The sequence below is a fragment of the Motacilla alba genome, chromosome 1 (assembly GCF_015832195.1).
Source record: "Motacilla alba alba isolate MOTALB_02 chromosome 1, Motacilla_alba_V1.0_pri, whole genome shotgun sequence".
Classification (NCBI taxonomy): Eukaryota; Metazoa; Chordata; class Aves; order Passeriformes; family Motacillidae; genus Motacilla; species Motacilla alba.
The window spans coordinates 55,034,068-55,055,575 of record NC_052016.1 but is presented as its reverse complement, the minus strand read 5'-3'; the positions used below and the strand labels follow the sequence as shown (position 1 = coordinate 55,055,575).

General features: G+C 39.3%; 1 protein-coding gene across 4 annotated transcripts in view; it reads right to left on the bottom strand.

The window, feature by feature from the left end:
* CDK8 (cyclin dependent kinase 8) overlaps positions 1–21,508 on the bottom strand; it is a 69,417-nt gene extending 47,909 nt beyond the window's left edge. For 2 of the 4 annotated variants that reach the window (XM_038129732.1, XM_038129742.1), the window contains exons 1-2: positions 21,073–21,508; positions 1,408–1,483 (exon numbers count right to left, since the gene is read on the bottom strand). In XM_038129732.1, coding sequence (XP_037985660.1) covers positions 1,408–1,483; positions 21,073–21,200 — 204 coding nt within the window. In that variant the 5' untranslated portion in view covers positions 21,201–21,508. Of the gene's footprint in view, positions 1–1,407; positions 1,484–6,341; positions 12,142–21,072 lie in introns of those variants that run through there. The other 2 variants (XM_038129758.1, XM_038129750.1) reach the window with 2 other exon arrangements.

The following is a 21,508-nucleotide window of genomic DNA, read 5'->3' as shown; positions in this document are numbered from 1 at the left end:
ATCCTGTCACACATGGCCCTGAGCTGTACTGCTGTTCTCTTCCAAAGGCAAAGGCTGCAGGAGCTCAGAGCATGGAGAAAGCACTCCTGCTGCTCGCTCCTTTTCCATCTGGGACATCAGTACTGGGGGACCCCCCAGACATCGATACTGGGGGACCTCACTGCCCAAGAGAAATGGGGCCAAATCCTTCCTGTCAGCCAAGTTAATGATTCTCACAATGCACAGAAATTGAGTTACGGTCATAGAGCAGAGGCACCTCCCTAGCACCAGCCAGGCTTCTCCTGCCAAGATCAAGCAGCACAAACTCTTCAAATCTTTTTAGGTAAATCACTGCAGAAAGACAACAACTAGACCCAAATCTTCCTGAAATGGTAGCTGACATTTTCTAAAAGCATTCAGCCTGAGTCACAGTATTTGGAAAACTTGTGCCCAAGTGGCTGAAAGTAACAAAACTGAAGACCCTGTTTTCTGCTCCTTTAATTCAGAGTGGATGTCTACAATAGCAGAGGGCTCAGCTTTCACCATTGGACAAAAAGAGCATTTCCTAAAGAGTATTCTTTGTGCTTGTTTTTCACCTCTGGTCAAGGACTAATGTTTTTAACATCACTAAGCCAACTGCAATTCAACTACATGGGAAAGCTTAGTACTCACTTCAGTCAATGAAAATGAAATTTAGGGTGAAGTTTTACACTCTTGAGGAATATGGACTGAAAATAAACTATTCCCTTCACACACACACCCTTAATTTAGGTGCATTTCCTTTTAGGAAGCACTTTCATTTGAAACATTTAAAGAACAACAAACCCAAGCAGCAGTAAAACGTAAGAACATACAACATGTAAGCTTCATAACAGCTGGTTTTCCACTGTTTCTTCCCAAGCTTCTCACAAACTATAACTAGACATTATTCACCAGTTTCTAACAACATGAAATATACAAATGTAAACCTGAAAAACTAAAGAACAGCATTCATGGCTGTATTACAGCCCCCAAGGTAACAACAGTCTCAGTTTAGTTTGAAATCTTCACTTAAATAGAAGTTAAAATGTTTTAATCATTGTAAGCCAGTAAGAACTAATTTCCTTAGGAAAAGAACTGAATACTAAAAGTCAGACTAAATGTGACATTTAAGTCACTAATGCCAATTGTGTTTTTAAACTGTTGCATTTAAATATAATCTGCACTGAGGCAGGCAGTAAACTGCAATTTAAAAACACCATCAGTTTCAGACAGCAAACATAACAGGTACATAAAATCTCCCATGACATTTGTACTTGCTTTATACCCCTATGACAAAAATATAGCACCCATAGTAGAATAACATGACTGAGCAGAAAAAACCCAGCATTCATGCAAATTAATAATTTTAAGTAAGTTTGTTTGCAAGTAAAAATAACTTTCACTTACTGCTATTTCTCTGCATGCAGACATGGAAATTCCAGTACCTTCTATCTGTTTTAAAGCGTAATCTTTATCATCTTTCCTGTGAAGAGAAAAATAAATTTGGTTTGTTTTTTTTTAATTGCACCAAAATTCAAAGTGAGCTCTTCAGTACCATTAAGAGATCAGTTTCTAATTAATACAAATTACACTTCTTATTTCCTTTTCATTCTTTATTAGTTAAATGTCTGGATATCCAGCTAAACTGTAAGCTAACCACAACACCTTCATAAAGTCAAAATATAAGTCTGCTCTCATTAGATTGAGATTACTTAAAAATTTTCTTTTTCCAAATGCAATGATTAACACTTCTTCCATTTTTTCCTTCTCTTATTAAAAAGAAAACACAGCAAACAATTAGCACTATAAATAAGCATAGCTAGGGCTTTATCTCACATAAATGTAGTACTCATATTGTTATGTCTCACTCATATTGTAATGAATTCTTGAGCAGCCCAGAACTAATGTCACGTTAAAACACCTTTTCTTTCCCCTAGGTACAAAACTGCAAATGAAACTGCCAAGATTAATTAAAAAACTCCACCAGATGTTAGATAAATCTGAAGAATCCAAAAGTGGATTCCAGTGCAAGATGTCCCTGTCCCTGCCTGACAGGGGAGCTAGATCTGGATGATCCTGAAGGCCCCTGCCAATCCAAACTATTTTATGAGCCTATGAAAGTTTGCTCAGCTTCAAACGTATATAACAATTGTAAAAGCAATACCATAACCTCCCTGTACTTCAGCCAGTATGTACCTTAGAGTCGCTTATTGAAAATGCAAGCCTATTAGTAACTCCAGCTACCAAAATCAAAACCAGGAGGAGATAAACTGCAGCAAAGGAAGATACTGAATTCTTGCTCATTCTTGGCCTCAAAGACTCAAAACTTTTAAGAGATGGAGTGCTTGTCATTCTCACTTGTGGGCAGACATCCACAGTACTTCCTGGGGGGCATGACACTTAACAGCATTGCTTCAATATTTGGAACACTTTTATAGCCTCAAACCTCTAGGTTACATAAGAAGCCTTATTCATTTTTAATGACTCCAGCTTTCACAGCCATCAAGAGCCACCCTAAAAAAATGAAATTCAATCATCCTTAAGGCAAATTAAACTAAGCTGTAGTTAAGGATTGGGAACAAATCCACTTGTTTCTTCCAGCTCTCACCATTTGTAAAACTTTGAATTGCTTTATTTCTACCTAAACCCCACACTTTTCCCTATTCATCACCACCTAGGGAACAGAGAAAAAAAGTGGGAAATTAATGGACAAAACCTGAACACAGATAATGAGGAGAAAGAACAAACAGCAAGCAGACAAGAGAAGATTTCAGTAAAGGGCCAATTATATGGTTGCAGTGAGATAAAATACAAGAAAATATACAACATTTAACACAAAAAAAAAGGAAAAAAAGAACAGGGAAGGCAACGATAGAAGGCATTAAGAAGCTTCCACGTAAGAAACCCTAAAATTTGCCAGCCTGGAAAAGAAAGAGACAATGCTGAGCGCAAAGTCTTATGTGGCCAAAACAAGGTGGTACACAATCCCCCAGAGTGCATACCTCTACACAATTTAGACGAAAACAAGTTGCATGAAGCCCACAACCAATAAACCGTTATGATACTAGCACATAACTGAACTGTGCAACTCATGATGTGATAATATTACAGGGATCAAAAGCATAAACAGCTTTAAGATTAAATTACACAATTTGATCTTTTGATGATCTTTGGTAATTTGATTTTAAGATCAAATTAACACAAACTCATGGCGGATAAGGAAGTTATGGACCACTCCATGAGCAGCTTCTGAACATAACCCCAAGCTGTTTTACAGCACAGATTTCAAATGCTGCTGTAGAAAAAGAGGGAAATTTTCACAGCTAAAAATTGTTTTATCCTCTTATTTGCCTTAGTGAGCAATGGCTGGCCATCCAGCTGTCACTCAATGGAAATATGAAGCAGAACTAATTGGACTATAGGTTATTCTCACTGCCCTACATGCTCATCTACTTAGTTTTGAGGTGTTTGGAGAGAGCTCTATTTCAAGAGAAGCACTACCCCACAGCTGCTGTTAGATGCATTACTACTGACAGAACAGGGAGCAAAATGGGCCAGACTAAAGGTTCTTCTTGCTGCCCTGTTGCTCATCTGCTTAGATTTCAAGGTATTTGAACAACAAGTCAGTGTTAACATTAGGTACTACCATAAGTCTAGCCATACTACAACAATGAAGCCTGCCATATACCTAAGACGGTACAACTATTTTTAATTGGCCAAATTTCTGCCCAATTAAATCTGGACTAAAATTTTCCATACCAGATGGCAGACCTTCTCCGGAAATTTTTAGGGGAAAAAAACCCTCAGCTCTTTCCTAGAACAAAACTGGAAGAACACTCTTTCAGCTGTGCATGTTAACTCTTTCACAATCAGGGATTTAATGTTGAAATTCACAGGGTGGCTTAAAGAACACAGCATTTGGTCTCCTCAAAGCAACGAATGAAGTCTCTGAAAATTAATCTTCTCATGTTAAAGGCCATTTTAAGAGCTGAAATCAAGAGCTTCAAAGCCCAATCTTGCTCTGCCCTTACAGTGACCCAGGGCTGTGGGGAATGAACTGTTCCCTTGCTTTGCTCTGCCCAGCTGCTGGGTGTGGGAACCCAGACCAAGTGGCCTCTGCTCAGTCTTCAGCCTACCCGTGCAGTCTAGAAGAAATCTAAGCATGGCAAAAAGAAGGAAAATAAATTAATTCTAGGGATAAAGCACATTTTTTAGCACCATGCTACTACACTCTACTCCAGAATGAAGAAAAAAATAACCAAAGATTTCTAAGATTTAAATTCTCTGAATTGTGCTGATACAGCTGAAATACGAAGTAATAAACCAATTCCTAACCCACTCCTCACATGTTCTACGCTGAGGCTGCTAAAATACCGTGATTACCCAACTACAGCACAAGTACCAGCTTTTCCATTTACAGGAGAAGGAATATCCTACTTCTACCTTTAAGCCAAGTGATATTTTCATTTGAAAACCTAATATAATTCTTTGGAAGCCAAGGAAATCGGGGGAATACTTTTTAAAGGGAGCGGTAAGAGTCTGCAGGAGTGCCAAACACCATGACCAAGCTTATTTTACAAAACTTAAGAAAATATTTTGCCAATAGTCTGTTTAGAATCAAAATGCAGCCCAAGGCTTCTCCGTGATTTTGGACATGGGCAATTTCCTTCTCTGAAAATAAAGAGATGTTTGAAGATAAAGAGACATTGAAAGACAAAACAGAAAAAAAAACCAAAACCAACCAAACACCAGTAAGTAAAAAGAAAAAAAATGGAAGAAAGTCCTGTTTATAAACATCTTCCACAGCCAACTGTGAGTAACAAAATGGACCACTTAGCAGGCTGTATTTTAAGGGCACAGTAAGACTCAATTCAACAAAATTTCTTCCTTCTAACAGAGAGTTCATGTTGGGAAAAATCTGTTTTCTTTCCCTGCTGCCTGGAATTTAAACATGAAGTAACTTCAGGAGCTCCTCCACCTACCAGTAGGCTTAGAGAAGCTGCCCAATCTGCAAACTTACTTTCATGCCAATTTATTCTTCATTTCCTGCACTTAAGTAGGCTGATATCTTCAACTCTGTGGGGCTCCGCAGTAGTAACATGCAGCATGAAAGCAGCAAGAACAAGAAAACTCACTTTGTACACTGCTGCTGACAACAGCAGTACTTATTGTAGGAATGAGCAAACTACATAACTTTGTGGAAAATCCTCAGAGGGACAACACTAACATCAGAGGCGTAAACTACCCTCAACACCACTTCCAGCAGATTTTAATGACAACAGCAAAAAAAAAAAAAAAAAGCTACTAAAGTACCATTAAAAAGCATAAAACATGTTGCACCGAAAAAAATCTGAACATAAGAAAGGAGTCCTATTACATAAAAGGCAGATTCTAAAAAAAAATTATTTCACCTCACATACCAAAAATGTTGTAGAAATGTATTGACACACTACAATATACCCTTTACTCAGATCATCAGAACAGTTCAAAATTCATCTGAGTAATAAATATAGGAGAATAAAGTACTCAAGTCTTTAAATTAGTGATGATCATTGTAAATTTACATTACAGTTAAAAATCTCAAATTCAAAATTAACCAGTCACAATGTAGAATTAGTTGTGTCTATAAAGGAGATGTAAAATCTGACTGCAGTTAAAGATGTGAGGGAAATAGTCACTTAAGTTTTCAACCACCAAAGGGAACTATAAATGCAGTAGCTCTTCTACAGAAAACTAAGGAATCTTTTAACTGTGTATGCCTCTTATTCCCTAAAAATATAAAAAAACCTGATAATAAAAGATAAGCCTACTAATAAAACACGCAGGTTTTTGGTTTTTTTAATTTCTACATGTTAAATTATGAAAATCAAACACAAAAGCAAAAGTACAACATTTAGGAGACTTGGCATTTTCATTTTGTGGATCATTCTCTGTCTCTTCTCCCAAGTCACACCAGTGGTAATTTTGGTTTTATTTTTAAATAAATTAGAATCACCCTAGTCATACAAGAGATCAAATGAGGTCTACAGGAAGTAGTAATTCAGTTCTTGGAAGCATATAAATGCATAAATGCAGTTTTTGAAACTGAAAGATTTAATATTTTTATACTAAATGCCCAAGATACAACCACAGCAAACATTTAAATACAAACCATAAGAACACATAATTTTCTAGAAAGCACAGCAAAATGAGGACAGACTTGGTGCCCATCCAAATGATGACTTGCAAGAAAAGAATTATCTATGTCCCACAGATATTACCAACACCACATTCATGCACTAAATAATCTTGCCAGACTAAGTTATTTATACCAGTAGTTCTAATTGGTTTGCATTTTATACCTATTAACTACCAACCCAGTGTGTTGGAGAACCAAGAAGCAAAGAACACAAGAGGCTCAGGTTCTCAGTGCCGTCTTGGCATCGGTTTTCACATCACCGCACACTTCCACAACTACACATTCTCAACACTAGTGGCACAGTTCTGGTGAAAGGAGTAGAGGAAAACCAAATTAGAGACAATGTCAACAAACTGGACACACTCAAGTGCACGTGACCAGGTGGGCTGCATTTAAAGGTGCTTAACGGCACTGGCAAATGTCATTGCAAAGCCCATCTGTCATCTGCAAAAGGTCACAGTGCACACTGGCAGATTGCTGATCATTGGAAAAGGGCAAATATTGAGACCCTCTCTGAGAAGGGCAAAAAGCTTCAGTGATATTATAAGCCAACCAGCCAAATCTCAGTCTATGAAAAGGTTATGCAGCAAACCCTCCTTGGAAGCTTAAAGGAAAGCAAATGACTAGGAACAACTACCATGGATTTTCCAAGGATAAATTGTGTCTCATCAACCTGAGTGTCCCATACAATGAGACGACAGTGAAAAAGCACTGAATGTTACCTTGACCTTAGCAAAGCTTGCGACATGATCTCATCGTACATGCAGGGCCAAATGAGAGAGCCTGGACAGCAAGCAGCTGCATGGGGCTGAACTGCTGAGGTTAATCCTCAACAAGCACGTTAACTGCCATTAAAACTGAAGAATGCAGTATAATTTAAAATTACATTGTCACAACAGCTGAGAATGAGAAGAGTTTCAAATTGTAAAGACATTTAAATGTATGGAACCCAGCGGTTATCACTGCATACATTTCAATGTACAATGCTGAACAGATATAACTGCAGAATGAGATAACAGTTCTGTGAAGATAGAGGGTAAGAGTCAAATAGCAAAAATTATGTGCATCAGCAGAAAAGAAATTGCACAGGAAAAAATGGATACTAGCCACTGGGTACAACAGCTGAGAAGTCACACTATAAGCACCTGACTTGCCAGAAACACATTTAGGTCAAAACTTTTGTCAAGCTAATTAGCACACACAGTTAAGTCTCATCACTGACCCTGTACCTTCAGGTAATCCTAAAATAAAGAACAAAATCCTATAAATCATTCTCTCAAAAATATCTGAGCTAACAATGATGCAATGACAACCACTTCACCTTCTTGTAATTTACTTTTTTACAAAACCTGCTAGTTTTCATATATCAAAATGTTTTCCAATTATGTTGACAAAAAGAACTGAAAAATACCAAGAAGTTTTGCACAACGGCTTGCTTTGAGTCAATGAGTTGCTGCTGAAACAAGCCCTTTTTCATGTACACACACTCCTGTCCTTTGCGCTAGAGCCCAGGTACTCGTTTTCTGATGGAGATGAGCTTGTTCTGACCTTATTCAGGAAGGTATTTCCAGATTTTTCTCTGGTACACTTTCTGCTCCATTAGTACACTGAAGTGGCCTGCTGAGTGCTCAGATGAACACCGGACTTATCTAAAAATGAAAAGCAGACACAGCACAAGTACAGCAGTTCCCGTCCACATTTAAGATGACGTTAGATTAGCTAGTAACCAGTACTTCTTTTTCCACATCAGATGGATGCAGTACATTCACATTTGCCAGCTAAGTGTAGCACCCCCTGGAGAAGTAATTATGATCACTGGAAAAATTCACCATAGCTAAAGCCACATATTTTTCAAAACATGGAAACAATATAAACTAAAATTATGTTCTTCTCTTATAGAGGTTTAAGAAGGACTTCAAAGTTATTTTACTTTTACTGATGCTCTATGCATATTATGAATATAAATTCCCAAAATTTGATTATTCTACAAATACTTAAAATTTAAAAGAGCTACTCATGTGTTTTTTCTTGTGAGCACATTTCAGTTAAACTTGCTAAAATAAGTTGGATGAAACCAAATCAGAAGAAACATTAGCTCAGATTACTGCTCCTTCATTTGACTGAACTTATAAACATCTTGAAAAATTCAGTAGTTCTATAACATGCATTAAACCTACAGGAAATAGGTTAACATTATCTTCTCTATTATAAACTGCGCGCCACACAACCAAAGCATGACTATTTTTAAAAGTTCAGATTTATCCAAGCCCGGAGTATTTAAATGTATTTACAACCAGCTTAAAGTTCATCCCATCATAAATTCTAGCTTGTTCTTTTCAAGGAAGAAATCTGCCAAAAATGAGATAAAATCCCAGATTTTCCCATGAAAGCCTCTTATATATTAATATATGAGAAAGGATTATGAATAATACAAGCCGGTCAGAAAATCTGTGAATCTGAACTATTTTTTAAAGCATTTCAGCTAAAAAAGAGTAGTTTACAACTCTTCTCTCCTCTACATAAAGTTACCTGCAAAGAGAACATGAAAATAAAGGAACATCTCTTTCCAGGAAGAGATGGGAAAAAAGTGCAGCTGGTACTAGTTAATCAGTAGATGAGAATAAATTCAGTTCATAAAGTAGTGTGACTGCTTTCATATTTGTCCTTGCTACTAAAAGCAGTATCTTCCACCCATTCTAATACAGATGCCAGCATGAGGACCTCTTTAAATTGTCACACACTCAAGGGTGCTCACTCCCAAAGGCGAGATTTCAGACTGCTTCCCTATTTATACTGAAATAAATGTTATTTACTTCTTCAAATTCAAATGTGAGATACACAAAAAAAATATAAATAAAAATGCATGGAAGCATGTCAAAATAAATAAACAAAAACCAAACAAAAACCATCAACAAAAAAGTAGTGATCAACTGTCTAGAATCCACTAGAGGTGAATGAAGTCTCCAAACAATACAGCATCCCTGCAAAACTTGCACATTGCAAAACTCAGAATAATTGACAAACTTCATATTTCATTTTAATGACCCTGCTGTTCTCTCCTTTCTTTTCTTTTTTTTCTGGAGATGTAGCAAAAATAAATGCCTTAATGCCAGGCAGTGAATATCTTGCAAGTTTTTCAGTAAGTTCTAGCTGAATTAAAAATTTAACCCAAGGTCTAGCAGAAAGATCATATTTAAAATGTAAACATTAAACAATCTAACAAAAGAAAAAAAAATTAGATTTCTCTCTAATGCAAAATCTCAATAAATTAGCATGGTAAGGGTTGGGTTTTTTCCCCTTTTGAAGACATGTACATGATACACAGAAAAAGCAGAGGCAAAAGACAGCATATGCAAAAGCAGGGAAAAAAAGACAGTTGGTGCTCTTTCTTCATTGTTGCTATTAGCCCCCTGCCCCAATACAGCTTATGCTGAAAGTAATGCTTCAGAATGAGTCTAGTTAACACTTTAATTTTTAGACTGTGTGCTTTAAAAAAAGCAAAAAGAAAAACTTTTACAAAAGGATAGAAGTATATAAGGTGCACAGTTTTTCACTGAAGCTGGTTTCATGGACTCGGATATGATTTTACAAGATGTCATGTGAAAATAAAAGCCTGTATTATTCACCACAATGCTAACACAAAGAAATTAGTCCAGGGGAAAATGCATTAACAGAACTGAATTTATTAAAGGTCTAGCTAAGGCATGAATATTTTTTCCATTCCCAAAATACTTAGGAGGACATGGCAAGATCACTGGGCCAGAACAGCATCATTATTTTTATCAGATAGCAAGGCTCATGCTGAGAATACTTTCTACTTCAAAATAAATCCTCCTATAATCAGAGCTTTTAGTGGGTAAAGAAAAAGTAATTTCCAACGCTGGAGGAAAAACCATCAACAGCAAGCCAATAAACACAAGGGCTTCTGAGATGGCTGATGTGGTAAATGGCAATTACTGATTCCCTTTTTTCCTTTTGTTCTTAGATTTTTTTTTTTAATTAACAACTTTTGCCACAACATGTAGTTTGGCAGGAAGTTCAAAGCAACCAAGTAAATTCAATGATGCGCTGTAAATGTGGTTCTTCTGATATAAGAATTTGCTGCAGTCAAAAGGAAAGTCTTCTCAACATCTCTGCCTTGCTGCTCCCAGCCAAAAAATCCCCTTCCTTCATGCAAGCCCTGATTTGTGCCACACTCCATGACAGGACTCACCTCCTGCATCTTCCTAAGAGTTATCTACTCCTAAAAAAGAAGTTAATTAATGTTAAGTAAGTTAACCAACACAGGTTAACTAATTCTGTCCATTTACAGCAGGGTACAAGGAGTATCAAAACCAGCATTAACAAACTATGTGGTAAGAGCAAAAGACAGCAAAGGAATGAGTAAAGGAGAGAGATGCAGATGGAGGAGAAAAAGCAAGATACCACTTGCTTCACACTCTGCTTTCTAGTGATAAAAGCATAGGAAGTATGGCTGTCCATAACTCAAAAAAATAGAAAAAAACAAAAAACAAACAAACAAACAAAAAAAACAAACAAAAAAGACCATCTTGCCCATAGCCCTGCAACTAGCTCCAGCACAAAATTCCCGCAGAGGAGAGAGTCCCTGAGATTTGGTTATCTTTTCCTCTCTTAATACACAAAACTAATTTGACAGCCAGTCTAAAACCTCAGTTTTAAACCCACACAATTATGAAGATCATTCCTATGAGATTAGCTGATGGGCAGCAGACCCCTGCTCCAGACTCAAAGCTCCATCATGGTGCTTTACTAAAGGTCATGGCAGTCTTACCAGTACTTTTATAGGAAACAAAAAAACAAGTGCCTACACAAATTATCTCCAAAGGAAAAGATTGCTGTAATTCACCTGCACTTTCCTTCTCTTCTTAGATTGCTCTTAAGTCACCTGAGTATTTGTACCACTTCAGAAACTAGAAGCTGCATAAAGAGAGCACAGCATTTCAAAGCATCAACTACAAACTGGGCTAAAGCACAGGTCTACACTCCAGAAAACAAAAATTTCATTGGGTAATTTCTGTTTTTGGTCAATTTTCCTTCAGTAGTCAAATCTATGACATTACTTGGTTTACACAGAAGAAGCAACATATTTGCTGCTTTTAAAAAAAGCCTAACAGTCACAAACTTACTACTGCAAGAGCTACAAGTCCACAGATTATATTCGCTTATTTATTTGCCCTTAAGGGAATTCTCTTTCAGAAATGTATCCAGTCACTGAACAACTGTTTCTTCTCAATGACACTCAAGATTTTAGAGACTTTGCCTGTCCCTTGCTCTCACAGACAAAAGAATCCTTGTCCATGGGAATGACTGAAGTTTTCACACAGACACTGCTCCACATTCCCCAGTATTGTTGTTGGTTCTGTGATGAAGGAATTAGAAGCACCTACAATACTGAAAATAAGACTTAAGGCAACAATGGCACTGTGCTTTGTGCTCCACTCTTTTGCTATTAAGTTCTGCAATTCTCTCTGCATTTTAGCAATTGCTTGCACGGAACTGGCACTTTCATGAAAGTGTCATTATAAACTCCACAATTGTTTCCTTAAACAATAATTAACTTGTGTGTGTGTAAAGAAAGGACCATTTTCCCAAACAAATAGCTTCACATCAAGCACAATGTGTTATTGGAAGATGGTGATACTCAGAGTAAAGCTCTCATGATCAGTTCTTGCCTTCAGTATCCCAAGTAACACTCATCAGCAAAGCTTCTCCCCAGTTATTTATGACAAGTGATTTCCAAGCAAAAGTTCTGAGCAGCACAGATTCCTGGGAGATACCAGTAATGACCTCTCACCATTATTCCACATCTCTAACTTCTCCATCCAGAGAAGGACCATCTCTAAATTCAGCTTTAGTCTCTGGTAGGAAGCTTAACAGGATGCCTTTTGAAAGTATAGTTAAGATTACATAAACTGCATTGTCTTTAGCCTGTATATTAACTCCATTGAAGAGTTAACTGCATTTTAATAAACTTATGAAGTGCTGAATGTGTTTTGCAAGACTATTCTCTCCATCTCAGCACCTATCATGGGTCCACTAACTCTGCTTTTGGTTCACCTTACCAATCAGTAGTTTCCACTTTTCCAGAAAGTCCTTTTAAAATCTGATCTCACCACTGCCCCTTTCCAGTCTTCCATAACTGGGACAATTTAAAGCACAGAGTTATACATTCTGGTTAGAAATTTGCTCCTTCTGATGCGCAAAAATGTCTCACCTTGACAACAGTCCGCACTTCATGAACACCTAAGTTTGAGACAGATCCCTCAATCAGTCTTCACTGCTAATCCTTTAAGTTTCTTTCATAATGTCTACATTCACTTAGCTCCTATTACTTTATTCATCCTTCACAGAAGACTTAATTTTTCAAAGAACATATCCTCACTCCCAAGGGCTTCCTTTATTCTACTATTTCAGCATGTCACATTTTTTAATTGATGGGTTTAGAGTACCTACTCACCCTCAGTCACTGAGAGCCCAGCAAAGCTTCAAAAACTGTTCCCAGGCAGCTTGCAACACTTTACCATCTTGGCTCTCCTTTAGCTTTGAGAGGCCATCTCCTCCCACTCCTCATATTTTCTTTTTTAACTGAAGTGGTACTTCAAGCAGGTTTTTTTTTTTAACCCTGTACAGATTTGCCATACACCAGGAGCAAAAAACAACCCATGTTTGTCACAGGCAGTCCTCAGTAGCATCGGTTTGTATCTAATCTTTCACCCTACTGAAGGCCAGGTCCCAAGTTGATCCCCCCTATATGTATGCCCGGTTTCACTAAGTAACTACTCACTACCAAGAAGTTTCGTCTTAGCATTCCTCCCCGCCCAAAAGCAGCCAGCTAAATTAAATGAGGCTAACAAGCCTCACTGATCCAACACAGCACAGGCAGACAAGTCAGGCAGATGTAAATGCAGCCCTAATGATATTGTTCCCCCACCCTTACACTCTACCCACAGATCTTTCCGTGTTGCAATAGCTGGTCTTTTATAAACGTCTTTTGGTATCTGACATTCATCTGGCAGAGTCACATAAGCTTCCAGTTGGGCTTTTATACAAGGGAACTAACATAACAGTGAATGGCACTGTTAGCACATTTAATTGCGAGGGGTTGTTTTGTTCAACCCCGCTTAAATAGGATTGATGCTCACCCAAAAAGAAAGGACAGATTTTGAAAGCCAAGCTGTTCAAGTACAAAAAGTTAGATAAGATTCAAATTACAGTATGGGACAAGTTTGCTGCCTTGCTGTCTTCAAGTCCCCCCAGGTAAAGCTTGCTCCAGTTGCTTTGATTAAGCTCCATACCTCGCTCAGAGGTTCTGTGAGAAAACAGAGCTGATGAAACCTGACTTTCCAAGGCTTCATTGTGGGATTATCCAGTTATCTGAATACAAATCATAATTGGAAGTACATCTGAAGTTAGGGCTCCCCACTCACAGGGTAAGGCTATGCCTCTCACAGAAAATGTAGCTTGGCCAGAAACACAAAGTGGAATCAAGAGTTTTCTGCACTTCACATCCTTTTGTATTTCAAGTTCTCAGCTGCACTTATTTTTCACACAGACAGTAATGAATTGAGTCTTCATTTTCAGAGCAACTCTCAAGTGTCCTTTATTCAAATGTCAACATCTTGTATGCAAGGTGTTACAAGCACACAGCAGAGCTTTCCCAGAAAAACAGGCAGATTGTTTCAGTGACCTTTAGTTGTGTTCTTGCCTGTTCACAAAACGTGCATTTTTTCAAGGGTAATTTTAATTTTTGATGTTTAGACTAGCATCTGTAGTTGAGAAAATCATTATGCTCTCTTGAACATTTTGTCCTTTAAAAAGTATCTGCAGCTTTAATCATGGCTTATACACTTATTTTCCTGCAAATTCTAAACTGACTGCACAATATGCTTTGCCATACTACCACTTAACACTCAAGGTTAAGAAGCTGTTGAATAGAAACTGTTTTCTGAACAGCAGTATCTTTTTGCTTGAGTATCACACATAATTTTACAAGCACTCTTTGGCATCCAAATATTCCTATGATTAAGTCAGACTTTCACTAGGACATGCAAAAAAACCTATGCAATAGGACAACATCAGTAGAACCCTCTATTAAAAAAAATGCAGAATATTAAATGGTCTATCCAACACCTTTCCTATATATGCTACCAAGGACTTCATATGTTTCTGTATAAAATTCAATATATTTATTTATAAAACCACAGAACGGTTTGGGTTGGAAGGGACCTTAAAGATCATCTAGTGGTTTCCAAATTCAAGCAGCTATCTCTCAAATGGGAAGCCTCAACACACAGAAGTTAGCAATTCATTCACAAGTAGCCTAACAAAAAATTGTAACTATGAATAAAGCTAGGGCTGTAATCCCAAATGTGCTATTATGGGGCTTGACAAGGTCTCAGAAACCATTTGTTGAGCCTTGGAGGAGACAACAGAGAACAGCAGGCTAGCCAGCCAGAACACAAAACCCTCCTGAATGCTTATCAGCCCGCACGTAGCAGTAACATGCGGCGTTACTTGCCAAGCTCACAAAGAAAAGATGGGGGACGGTGGGGGGAGAAGAGCATGAGAGGTACAGCACTGGGGGGACGAAGCCTGAAACCGAAACTTTATTCCCATCCACTCACAAAACAGTCTTCTCTACTCTAAACTCAAGGCTGCTTTGCAGTAGAAGGCTGCCAGAAAGAAAAGCAAGCCTTTTATCAGCAGTACTATTCTCTGACAACATGCACCTCCTGTACAATCAGTATCCTCAAAAATTAACCCCTATTATCTTATGGGAAATCGTGTACACGAGATAGCCACTCCATGCCCCCACTATTTAAATATATGACTGTAATTTGTAAGTCCAGAATCAAACTACTTTGTTGTTTTGCAACACTACTCTCAAAGCCTCTTCTCTGTACTTGTCATAAGCTTCATGTGGGAATGAAGCACCACCTTTGCTGCAGGGTATGAAAATAAATCAACACATCTGTGACAAGATAACAAAAGATCACACCAAATAAGGTCCAAAGGTCACAGCAGGACTCTCTCAACCACATGACCTTAAAAACCTATAAAGCCTGGAGCCATGTTACTGGGTAAGAAGGGAAGGAAGAAGATGGAAGACAGTTAAAAGAGTGGTTGACCAGAAAAATGTAAGAGCACAAGACTTCAAGCAATATGGCATGCCTACCTCATTATGTAGATACAGTTTAATTAGGAACTTTGTAACTACTATGGTGAAGGATCCAAAAGAGACCCAGGGCATATATTTTAAGAAGATAATACCACATATTACATACATAATAAAGTTTGTGGCATTTAGAAATTCCACACCACTGTTGACAGGAGTCAGAAGCCAAAGGCTTGCATGCCAGCTCTGCAGTTCTCACCACCTTGCCTGCAATCTCCAACAAATTGCTTCGGGTCAAAACAGTTGAAATAAGCACACAAACATTCAGCCAAAAACAACAGCAACAAAATCACCACTGAGAGAAGACAAGAGTTGTCTGGAAATCTATAGTGAAAACTAATAGCATGAGGTTCATGATGTAACTCCTGTAAAGGCTCCATACAGAACTAATCAAGAAGTTTCAAGTCCAGCCCCACTGTTTCACTTCTCACCAAGTAAAATTTTAACTCATTACTTGTGACACTCCCAAACGCTATGTAATGTGGTAAATTAATTTGTAGAAAATTCTCAAAGCCAAGAAATGCTTATAATGTATTATAATTAGAAAAGGGTTAGCTTCTAATTGTAATAGCATAAATTATAACATCTGTATTGTCTCACCCTACGCATGACACTAAAAATAGAATAAAAGTTTTTAAAATACCTCTCAGCTGCCCCATCTCTAAGTCAGAAAAAGACTTAATCTGATACGTACCTCTCAGTAAATATCAGTTTGATATAGACTTTGACAAAGTAAGTGATTATTTATCCAATGTAACTCAATCAATACACACTCACAGACAAACTGGAACTTATCTGCTAACCACCTCATGAAGGGCCAGAAAGCAGTTTAGTGTTAAAAAAAAAACAAAACACCACCAAAACGAAGAATTCCTGAAGCAAGCAAAAGCAGTTCTTCTGCATCCATTACAGAGCTTGGCCTGATCTCTAAGCAAGCATCTTAACTTCTACAGTTACAATGGTCAGAAGTGACTGGTATTGACAACATTACAGAACAGACACCATGCTGTTATCTTTTCACTTTGACAATAGGTTATGCAGTTTATCTACACTGCATTAAAATATTTTATGTTTTCCGAAAACGTTCCAGGTCATCTATCTTCAAATGCTGTGAAACAAGAATAGTACAAGAATCTTGCACATTACCCGGACCATTCGTTATTTTATCTAACTTAAACAGTTCTGCCTTCTCTATTTTCCAAGATAAATATTCCTCATCCCTTCAGTTTCTCTTTATACAAGAGTTTCTGAGAGAGAATCAAAATTCTTGTAATATCCTTTAATTGGTAGGTAGAAACTAATGTCATATTAGAGATTATGCAACCCAATAACTTAGTGGACATCTACTAGATTTCCACCAATCTGCTTCTTTTACAACTCATACAAACCCTCAAGGGGAGAAAAAAAGTAGATTAGATTTGACTGCTTGAAGCACGCAAGATGTGTTTTCATAATGCCAATTACAATGTGTCAGTAGGTTCAAATTAAACAATCTGTTCCCCCAACCTACAGCAGTACTTCCAACACAGAACTCTAAGCGCTGAAATTACGAAAAAAAAAGTCCAATTTCATTTGTGTTTGGGACCAACATAATTTCTCACAGTTCCTGACAACAACCAGGACAGCAACAGTTTGTTTAGCGTTGGTTTCCCACCTTCAGTCTCATCACTCAAGTCTCTTTCCAAGAGATTAGGAAAGCTTTCAATAAAGCACCAGGGGACATTTCTACAGTTCAAGACCCTCAATTACATAATTTTTTTGCTGTTGTAATTAAAAAGTTAGATACTGCCTAACAGGGACATTCAGTAGTTTCTTATTCTCATCCAAACCACATCCAATAAACAGGAGAAATGATTATTTGGAAACACTCCAAATTGCCACTGAAACAGCCTTCCTCCACAGAATAGGCTCCTCTCTCAGATTTCTGACTATAGCTGTACCATAAAAAGGGAGAGGAGAGCCAAGAAAGCAGTGGAAGATCAATCCCGGTAAGCCTGGGAACGAAGCTTTGACATTACCACGTGCTCAGCACATGGTGCCAGCCCCAGGACGGGCTGTACCTCCTGTGCTGCACAAGCTGAGCAGCCAGGCCTTCACAAGAAACCCCAGTGCCCTGCCACCTCAGTCTGCTGGTGACTGGCACCCAACTCCTGGGGAGCTTCAGAGAAAAAAGGTAAAAACAGTAGATCTGCAGGCCAGTTCACCAAACAAAAACTGCTGGTATATTTACCAAGTCCAGCGTAAGTCAAACAGGTAGATTTAATAGCAGGGTCAAGCACTGGTCCTGAGGGAGCACCCAAATAGCACATAAGGCAACTTTTATGCAGGAAATAAGTGACATTTTCTGGACCAAAAAAATAAAAGTAAACTATCCTACAAACACTAGAGATGAGCAACAGTTCCTTTATCTGAAGACTGATGCTCAACATGCCATGCCTGTGTTCCCTTCCCAGTGCATGCCATGAGAGTCAAATGCCTTCTTGGACACCTTTCTGCTACAAAAATAAACCCCATTAGAGTCAAATGCTTCTTTGTACATCTTTCTGCTATAAAAATAAACCCCATCAATTCACAGATTTTGCTCTAAGCAGGTTTTAGAGCCCGCTGCAGGTACTGCACTGATGAAAAAGATATCACCATTCAATAAAGAGCCAGGAAGATGCAACCACCTAGACAGACCACAAACTTAAAATAGAAGAGATTAAAATAAAAACTCCAGAATGACATTTTGCTGCAGGCAGCGCCTCAGAGCTCAATTATGATGCCTGACATTGTCACTCAGCTGATTTGGTGTTCAGTTGGGTCAAGTTTAGCAGTTAATATGTGAGAAACATCCATGGAGCTGTGCCTGGTGATCCTCTGAGATGGACCAGTAGAGACCCCAAGCCTCACCTTGCGGCAAAGGGCACTGCAGGGCTGGACTGGCTTTTTTTCCTGGAGCAAAGCACGAAAGAAACCCTGGTTATGCTCCCATCTGGTCACCAGCACACATACTACAGGACACCTCTCCTTCATTAGAAGGATTCTCACTCCATCAAGATTCCTGAAAGACTGTTTTCCAAAATATTCCTGTGTAGTTCCAATGATGCAATTAACTCCCTAGGACTGGGATACACAGCTGCTCTCTAGTTTTCAACTGCCTTACTGCACCTCAGAGGCAGCTATAAAACCTGTAAAGCAGTAAAATAAAATTTAAAAAAAGGAGGTGAAGACTGCAGTTGTACTACAGACACTGCACCTAGTATTCTTGAACTGGGTTTTATCACCAAGGGCCTTAGAAAATACATTTGCACAAACTGAATTATTAAAATTTAATTAATTTTTGTGATTCTTCTATCTCTTAGTCATCTGCAGTAGAACATGTAATTTAAGAAAAAGCTGAACCAATACCATTAACAAAATATTCGCAGTCCTGCAGGCCACTTTTCAAAGTACTCTAAAAATTACCATGCATATCTTAGAAGAATTGTGCTATTTAAATTAGGAATTAGAATCATGTAGCAAAGTTTAAAGAACGCATGTAAGCTCAAGAGATATACAAAAAATAAATTTTGATCTGTGTAGACTCTAGAAACAACTGAAAAATGATTGATCCATCACTACTTACCATTTGGGTAATACTAAAACAATGCAAGAGTATATTTTGAATATATGCATGCACTAATAAACAAATACTGAACTCCGCTGCAGGTACTCCCCACCACAGGACATAACATCCATCCATTCCCACAGCTTCAGGACCATTAAATGTTATTATTTGCTTCTTTGATTTAACTGATTCCCTCCGGATAAAAGGATGTAAACAAAACCCTCAATCCTAATTCCACCCTTGTAATTTAAGATCACATATATACAAATGTATTACAAGCTACAAAAGTCTCTATGGATGTGTCTATTTTATACATGCTAGTGACTGTCCAAGGGCAATTACACAGGACATATAAAAGAAAAACTTTTCAGAAATCAGAAAGGCAAATGGGAAGTATTACAGAAAGGGATGGGAAACAAGGCAGTAAATGAACAACAAAACAAAGAAAAAAGGAGACAATATACATTGCTTATCTTTTTTTTCCCCAAACTTTAATCAAATACCATACCTTGATTTCCCCCCTCATCAACAAGAGTGAAGATTTAAAAAACACATACATCCTACCTGTAAAACCACATTTGAGCAACTATCCATTTTTAAAGCAAACAATTCCATTTTTTCCCCCTGTAATTTCTCAAAACAGCAGCATTTTCAAACACTGTCTCCCAAACAACATCGAGCAGACTGGTAATTTCACCAAAAATGCTTCAGCAATATGACATGCTAAATTCCCTACATGTTGCTGCAGTCCAACACGCTGAACAGCTGCAAAGCTGCCTGACACAAACATTAGAAATGCAGCCCTATCTTTCAGTACCTCGACTTATTTTTCGTGTTACAGATCTCTGTATGGGCACAGAAACCAGGGCTGGCTATATCAGCAGCATTGGTACCTGCATATAAGGAGACTTGAGGCAACAGCTTATCACATTTACAACTGGTGTTTTTTTTTTTCTCTTGCCCTCCCAGAATAGAAAGAATTTGGGCAAGATAAGATTTTTTTCCTATGAACAGTTGGAAGGACCCAAATATAAAAGCTGTGCAAAAAAGTAGTTACCTGACTCGTACCATCAAACAAAATTCAGGCTGAAGTAGCTGTGCTGCAATTAATATCAGCATGTTTAAGACAGAGACAAGACAAGGTGCAACCATTTTCATTACAGCTGTTCTCTAGGTAATAGCCAAGCATTTCCTTCTAGAATCAAAAGCTTATGTAAACACAACCAGATCGTATTTTGGCCACGACTGACCACTGCCTGCTTTAAAAGTTTATTTATTCAATGTAAAAATAATAGCCAGACTTTTAAAATGCACCTTATTTGAAGGACAGCGTACAGAGCACCAAAGCGGTGAGACTTTAAGAGAAAGACTAGATGCAATTCAAAATTTAGAACCTGCTACAGGAACAACCCGTGCCTCTCCCGTTTCTCCTGCTCCCTACTTCCTATTGTTCCGCTGTTCAGCAAGTGATGCCTCGTCACGGAAGAGGGGAACCTAAATGACAGTTTCATTGGATCTTTCTTCAAAATGTTTATGCCAAGAAATTAATTTACTCAGGTCTAGAAGAAGAACTGGTCATACACAAAAGGCGGTTTAAGGCATTCTAAAGCCCCAAAAGCAAGAGCAGACTCGGGCTTCTGAAGCAGTCAGCAAGACGACCCAAAATGGTGACTACAAGTAATAAATCATATTTTTAAAAAGGCATTGTTAAAAACAACAACAAAAAACCCCCGTTCTGTGAAGCCGATGATCACGCCGAACGGTATAAGCGGCCACTGATTCACTCATAACGAGAATCCATTAAGGGAACGGTTTTCCTCGGGCACAAAATCTGTTTCTCCAAGCCCAGCCGCTACCGAAACACGACTCCGGCACAGCGCTGAGGGGCTGCCGACGCTCGCAGCGACCCGGAGGGAAGCAGGCGCCGGCCGGCCGGGCTAGCGCAGGGCTCACCGGGCGGGGATCAGGCAGGGCGGGAGAAAGGACGGCGCTAACGCGGGGAGCGGGGGGGAGGCACACGAGCCCGCGGGGCAGGAGGCGGCCGGGGGAAGGCGGGCGCGGGCGGGCCGGGGGTCCCGCGGGGAGCCGCTCGCTCGCTCGCTCACTCACCCGTCCTTGCGCTTGGCTTTGTAGACGTGCCCGTAGGTGCCCCTGCCCACCTTGCAGCCCTCGTACTCGAAAAGGTCCTCCACCCGCTCGCGCTCCCCGGTCAGCTTCACCTTGAAGTCATAGTCCATCTTGGGCGCCCGCCGCGATCCGCCGCCGCCGCCGCCCCCGGCAGCCGCGCCCCGCCCCGCCGCACACACCGGGCGGCGGCAGCAGCAGCAGCAGCAGCAGCAGGAGGAGGAGGAGGAGAAGGAGGAGGAGGAGGAGGCCCCCGCGCCGCCCCGCGGAACATCCAGCGGCGGGGCTGCTCCCTTCGCTCCAAGCCCCAACCCCCGGCGCTCCCTCCCTCCCTCCGTCCGTCCCTCCCTTCGCCCCGCGCCAGGAGCGGCACCGCCGCCGGTCCCCGGGCGGGCTCTCGGGGCCGCGCCCGCGCGCGCTG